Here is a 6901-nt window from a genome sequence, read left to right on the forward strand (position 1 = left end):
CTCTCACATACACACACACACACACACACACACGTTTGAACAGAAGCTGCATAGTACATGTGGATGGGGCTGATGACTAGATCTTCAGGTAGATGTTTGTTGATTGCGCAATTCTATTTATCATACTGGATTTGTTCAAGAGACAGGGCATTGACTGCTTTGGGGAAAAAGCTATTGGCGAAGCGATTGGTTTTCGTCCTTATACTTCTTTACCGTCAACCAGAAGGGAGTGTCTCGAAAATCCCAATTAATGCCACTTACCATTTTGTTCCTCAGATGAGGTGCTCAGCGGGCCATCGGCGACAGTGTACTTCAACGAGTCGAACCCAGGCGTTCAGGGGCGTGGCATCGCCAGGGAGGAGGTGGAGCAGATGATGAAGTCGGAGGCGTATCAGCGTCGCATCGCCACCTGTCACCTGTACGTCTGAACTGGGCTGCGTGTCGCCTGTTGTGTGTTACCAGTTCTATGTCATCTGTATGACTTTCCTGTGTTGTGTTACCTGTGCTGTGTTACCTGTTGTGTGTTACCTGTGCTCTGTTGCTTTTGCCATGTTACCTGTGCTGTGTTACCTGTGCTGTGTTACCTGTGCTGTGTTACCTGTGTTGTGTTGTTTTTGCCATGTTACCTGTGTTGTATTACCTTTTGTGTGTCACCTGTTGTGTGTCACCTGTGCCGTGTTACCTGTGCCGTGTTACATGTGCTGTGTTACCTGTTCTGTGTTATCTGTGCTGTGTTACTGTTCTGTGTTACCTGTTCTGTTACCTGTTCTGTGTCACCTGTGCTTTGTTACCTGTTCTGTGTTACCTGTTCTGTGTTATCTGTGCTGTTTTACTGTTCTGTGTTACCTGTTCTGTGTCACCTGTGCTTTGTTGCCTGTTCTCTGTTACCTGTTCTGTGTCACCTGTGCTTTGTTACCTGTTCTGTGTTACCTGTTCTGTGTCACCTGTTGTGTGTTACCTGTTCTGTGTTACCTGTTCTGTGTCACCTGTGCTTTGTTACCTGTTCTGTGTTACCTGTTCTGTGTCACCTGTTGTGTGTTACCTGTTCTGTGTTACCTGTTCTGTGTCACCTGTGCTTTGTTACCTGTTCTGTGTTACCTGTTCTGTGTCACCTGTGCTTTGTTACCTGTTCTGTGTTACCTGTTCTGTGTCACCTGTGCTTTGTTACCTGTTCTGTGTTACCTGTTCTGTGTCACCTGTGCTGTGTCACCTGTTCTGTGTTACCTGTTCTGTGTTACCTGTTCTGTGTCACCTGTGCTGTGTCACCTGTGCTGTGTCACTTGTTCTGTGTTGCTTTTGCCATGTTACTTGTGTTACCTTTTCTGTGTTACCTGTTCTGTGTCACCTGTGCTGTGTCACCTGTTGTGTGTTACCTGTTGTTGTTACCTGTTGTGTGTTACCTGTACTGTATTACCTGTTGTGTGTTACCTGTGCTGTGTTACCTGTGCTGTGTTACATGTGCCGTGTTTCCTGTTATTCCAGGTGTTCTTTGTCTTCTTTCAGTTTTATTGTCAGTTTGAAATGTGTACATTTTGTGTGTGAATGGGCGTGTAGTGAACTGAATGTAAAACTTCTGGGTGTGACTGTGAGCATTTCCTTGTGATAGGGGTTTCCAAGGCAAACGGGCGAGAGTGGCACAATGGGCGTTAAATATGTAAGCAAGTAACCTGGTCTGTACAGAATGTGACGGGCACAACAGCTGAGTGGTTTAAGCATTAGACTTTCAGTCTGAGGGTCCTGGGTTCGAATCTCAGTCATGGCGCCTGGTGGGTGGAGATTTTTCCAGTCTCCCAGGTCAACAGTTAGTGCAGACTTGGGAATATGGCTGCCTAAATTTGCGGGGTAACTAAACAAAACGGTCATACAGGTAAAATGTTACGTGTCTTTTTGGAGAAACGCGGATCGTGTCGACTTCGTTTGCGAATTGAAAAGTAAAGCATCAATAGCACCACTGACCTGAGTATGGGGTAACGTACCCCTAGAAGTCGCCGGAGAGGGTGCAGGAGGTGGTGGAGGTCTGGAGAGACCGGAGGAAGTGAAGGAAGTGGGGGAGGCGTCAGGTTGGCGTTGTTGAGAGGGCCAGAAATAGAGGGCCCAGAGTGTCCGCGAATTGATTTCGATCGCGCCTTAATTTTAGCCCAATATCCCAATCGAACCATATAATTATGTGACCTGGTTCGAGACAAAATTTGACAAAAACAAGAACGCCAGAGAATCGACAGACAGACAGAAAATACGAAAAAAAACTTAGCCGTATGGGGAGCACAGGACAGGAGTCATAATGGCTGCCGTCAAAAGAGGGCGCTAGCCAGCGGGACAAAGGGGAGGTTACCTACTTCCGGGAGGTTATCGGCCGTAGTTTCATTTTCTCCGCATAGGCGGATAGTAGTTTGCACAGGCAGGAATGTCAGACCCCTGCCGGAGTCTGCACTAGTTGGCTCATGGTAAGTATGTTATTTAAACGTAATTTTAGATAGAAGATTTCCTTTTTTGAGTGTGTATGTGTGCGTGACTGAAATCTAATTGAATTACGCAGGAAACGAATAATTGAGCCCCCAATGGCAGTTGTTAGTCGGATCTACCCAGGTAGGCAGCCTGCTGTGCATATGACCCTGCGTTTGTGAAGCGCTTAGAGCTTGGTCTGTGACCAAGGATAGGCGCTATATAAGTATCCGTATCAATCGATTGGTCAATCAAAAGCCTACTTGTGCATATGTGAACGTGAACATTGGGAGTCCCAGCCCACAAACAATGAAGTTGGGACTGTGAACGATGTCTATTTGTATTTTTGTATTTCTTTTCATCACAACAGATTTCTCTGTGTGAAATTTGGGCTGCTCTCCCCAGGGAGAGCGCGTCACTACACTTCATCACCACCCTGTTTTTTTTTCTTCCTGAGTGCAGTTTTATTTGTTTTTCCTATCGAAGTGGATTTTTCTACAGAATTTTGCCAGGAACAACCCTTTTGTTGCCGTGGGTTCTGTTACATGCTCCAGGTGCATGCTGCACACAGGACCTCAGTTTATCGTGTCATCCTAATGACTAGCGTCCAGACCACCACTCGAGGTCTAGTGGAGGGGTGAAAATATCAGCGGCTGAGCCGTGATTGGAACCAGCGCGCTCAGATTCTCTCGCGTTACCTCTAGGCCTTCACTCCACAGTGATGTCTACAATGTCCAGGTGTGGTGTTTTTACAGGTGCGGGCAGTGCTGGTACGACGGCAAGATGGGCGTGAACTGCATGGAGTGCGGTGGTTACGCCCTGACCCGAACCTGCCCTGTGTGTGACGGGCAGTGCCACAAGGAGTGGAGACGCAACGTCCGACTGGTCAGTCGCTAGGCTGCTGTGTCGCGCAGATTATCTCTCTGTGTGTTTTGTGTGCGTGTGTTTGTGTATATATGTGTGTGGTTGTGTTTGTGTGTATATGTGTGTGGTTGTGTGTGTATGTTTGTGTATGTGTGTGGTTGTGTGTTTGTGTGTGTGTGTTTGTGTATATATATGTGTGGTTGTGTGTGTGTGTTTGTGTATATGTGTGTGTGTGTGTGTGTGTCTGAGCCTCAGAATTTGGGATAATATTTTTGTGTGTGAATTGCGATGATGATAAGGATGATGAAGGTGACGTCTTTTTTTTTGTCTTTTTTTTTTTGTTTTTTTTGTTGTTGATTTTTTGGGCCCAAAAATTTGGGGGTGGGGGGGGGTTCATTACTGTTATTTGACAATAATGGGGTGATGAAGATGTTGGTTTGGGTGGGTGGGTTTTTTGTGGGTTTTTTTATGGTGACCCACAGTGTGGGTCTTCTTTGGTAAGACTTGTGCCGATTGCTGCGCCTCGCACGCCACCCTGCAGATGGCTGGACCCAGCAACTCAGTGATAAAACGTCACTGACGGTTTTGTGGGGTTTTTTTTTCAAGGTGTTTTCACAGTCATAGTAAATTGTTACTGACGGGGGTTTTGTTGTTGTTTTTTTGTTTTTTCAAGGTGTTTTCGCAGTCATAGTAAATTGTCACTGAAGGTTTTTGGGGGTTTTTTTTCTGGTGTTTTCTCACTCACAGTAAATTGTCACTGACAGTTTTGTGGGTTTTTTTTTTTTTTTTCAAGGTGTTTTCACAGTCACAGTAAATTGTCACTGACGGGGTTTTTTGGGTTTGTTTTTTTCAGGTGTTTTCTCAGTCACAGTAGATTGTCACTGACAGTTTTTTTTGTTTTGTTTTTTTCAAGGTGTTTTCACAGTCACATTAAATTGTCACTGACGGTTTTTTTGGTTTTGTTTTTTTTCAAGGTGTTTTCACAGTCATAGTAAATTGTCACTGAAGGTTTTTTTGGGGTTTTTTTCAGGTGTTTTCTCAGTCACAGTAAATTGTTACTGAGGGGGGGTTTTTTGTTTTGTTTTTTCAAGGTGTTTTCACAGTCACAGTAAATTGTCACTGATGGTTTTTGTGGGGGTTGTTGTTTTTTTTTATAAGTTTTTTTCTCAGCCACAGTAAATTGTCACTGACAGTTGTTGTTGTTTTTTGTTGGTTTGTTTTTTTCAGTCACACAGTTTCCACGAGGCACACTGGGACGGAAGCTGCGGGCTTCCGGTGGACCTCCAGAGGGCCTTCCAGGTGCGCAAGATGGTGGACTCCTCGGAAGACACGTTGTCGGAAGGGTTGCAGGACCTGTCTACGAGCTAACACGCCCCTCCCCCCCCCCCCCCAACCCCCTGCACCCCCGGTCCCCCCCTCCACCCTCACTCATGACACGATGCGACGTGAGGACACTTCCGCTGTTTTCCCACTGGGGGGGGAGCAGGAGGGAATGGGGAGGAAGGGGGGGCAGGTGGGAAGGTCCTTCCCACGATGCTGTGGCGTGCTGGGAACTGGGATCATGGGATGGGATCACCACGGGATCATTCCTTCGATAGGAGTTCCACCATGGCTGCTGCTTCTCTCTCTCTCTCTCTCTCTCTCGCGCGCGCGCGCGCTTTTTTTTTTTGTCGCTTTGAGGAGTTGGTTGGGTTGGTTGGTTGGTTGGTGCTCGGTAACAACAGCACCAAATCTCTTGAAGTCCATCTCCATGGAGTTGGCTCCACTTTAAAACTTTTTGTCTCCGGGGGGGAATGGCGACCACACCATGTTGCCGGCACTCTGCAGGGGGAGTTGATATCGATTCTGCAGCGTTGAACGAGGTAAGACAAGCGATGTTTTTCCCCATGGAGAAGTTCTCGCTTTTTCTCTGCTACCGTGGAGGATATTGCCTTGCCGCGGCACGTGCGCTTGGAGGTGGCCGCGGCACGAGACATTTCTCATCCTGTTTGGGGTTTTTTTGTTGTTTTTTTTTGTTGGGTTTTTTTCTGAATCAAAAGACACATTTGCTGGCAACAATGCAGGGTTGTCACGAGGCATTAGTTACGGTACAGTACTTCGAAGATGATGGAACTTTTTTTTTTTTTTTGGATGGAAAGAATTTTGTGCGCGGTACTTGATGAGTCGATGTGGATTTTTTTTTTTTTTTTTTTCTTTCTCTCTCTCTCTTCTGTTCTTCGGTGTTGCTTGTGGTGTTTTTTTTGGGGGGGAGGGAAGGGGGTGGGGGTGTCCAGGCCACTGCAGCTTAGTTGTTGTTTTTTTTTCTCTTTTTTTTTTTTTTTTTTTTTTTTTAATAATGTATATATGAAATGAATGAAAATGAATCTTTTCTAATCCAAGACTTTCAGTGGTTTCAAGAAGCGCTTACAAAGTTGTACAGGATTTTTTTTTTTTTTTTTTTTTTTTGCCTGTATTTTATGAACTGTACATTTTTCCATAAAAGTTTTTTCAGGTCTGATTTTTTTGTTGTTGTCTTTTTTCCATGTAATATTCTGTAGAGAATTTTTGGGTAATACTCTGTAGCGAGTTTTTCAAGACTGAATGATTTTTTTTTTATAATTTTTTATAATATTACTTTTGCTGTGTCTTCATGTAACATGTTTTTTTTTTTCTTAATTGGTACTTTTTGCTAATATTTTTGCAATTAGAGAAACTTTATGCTAATTTTGTTGTTGTTGTTGTTAATAGAGATACTCATTTGTTGTGTAAGGATACATACATAGTCGAAAAAGACACTGTCAAAATATCAGAATGGGAATATTTGAAGCTTTTTTTTTTCTTTTTCTTTTTTTTCTTTTTGGTGGAGAAACTGACTCTGACAGTCGTATTCAAGGACCAGAATCATGTCAGGAATGAAATATTGAAAAAATGTCACGTACTGAATGATGTGTGCCTGGTGGTTATCGAAGATGTGAACAAGATTGTAAACAATTATTCTGAGTCTTTGTACGAGTAAGAGTCTGGCTTAGGAATAGCTTGGAATAACAAGGTTTTTGGCAAGCTTGTAAACAATTATTCTGAGTCTTTGTACGAGTAAGAGTCTGGCTTAGGAATAGCTTGGAATAACAAGGTTTTTGGCAAGCTTGTAAACAGTTATTCTGAGTCTTTGTACGATAAAGAGTCTGGTTTAGGAATAGCTTGGAATAACAAGGTTTTTGGCAGTAGCACTTTGAGGGCGCTGAGACGGAATTTGCTTAGGCGTTGGGGACTTTTGATCCAGGGTTCACCAGTGATCTGAGTTGTTCTTCTTCTGCGTTTGTGGGCTGCAACTCCCACGTTCACTCGAATGTACATGAGTGGGCTTTTACATGTATGACTGTGGTGTTGTTTTTTTTGTGTTTTTTTTGTAACTTTGCTGTGTAGGCAGCCATATTTCGCTTTAAGGGTGTGCATGCTGGGTATGTTCTGGTTTCCATAATCCACCGTACGCTGACATGGATTACAGGATCTGTAACATGCGTATTTGATTTTCTGCTTGTGTATACACACTAAGGGGGTTCAGGCGCAAACAGGTCTGCACATATGTTGACCTGAGAGATCGGAAAAAAAAACTCCA

General features: G+C 44.2%; 1 protein-coding gene across 1 annotated transcript in view; it reads left to right on the forward strand.

The window, feature by feature from the left end:
• Window positions 1-4674, forward strand: part of LOC143276852 (uncharacterized) — a 6552-nt gene extending 1878 nt beyond the window's left edge. Inside the window, exons 2-4 of the mRNA XM_076581508.1 lie at window positions 277-418; window positions 3198-3327; window positions 4534-4674. Coding sequence (XP_076437623.1) covers window positions 277-418; window positions 3198-3327; window positions 4534-4674 — 413 coding nt within the window. The remainder of the gene's footprint in view (window positions 1-276; window positions 419-3197; window positions 3328-4533) is intronic.
• The last annotated feature ends 2227 nt before the right edge of the window (window positions 4675-6901 follow it).

This window comes from Babylonia areolata, chromosome 33 (assembly GCF_041734735.1).
Source record: "Babylonia areolata isolate BAREFJ2019XMU chromosome 33, ASM4173473v1, whole genome shotgun sequence".
Classification (NCBI taxonomy): Eukaryota; Metazoa; Mollusca; class Gastropoda; order Neogastropoda; family Buccinidae; genus Babylonia; species Babylonia areolata.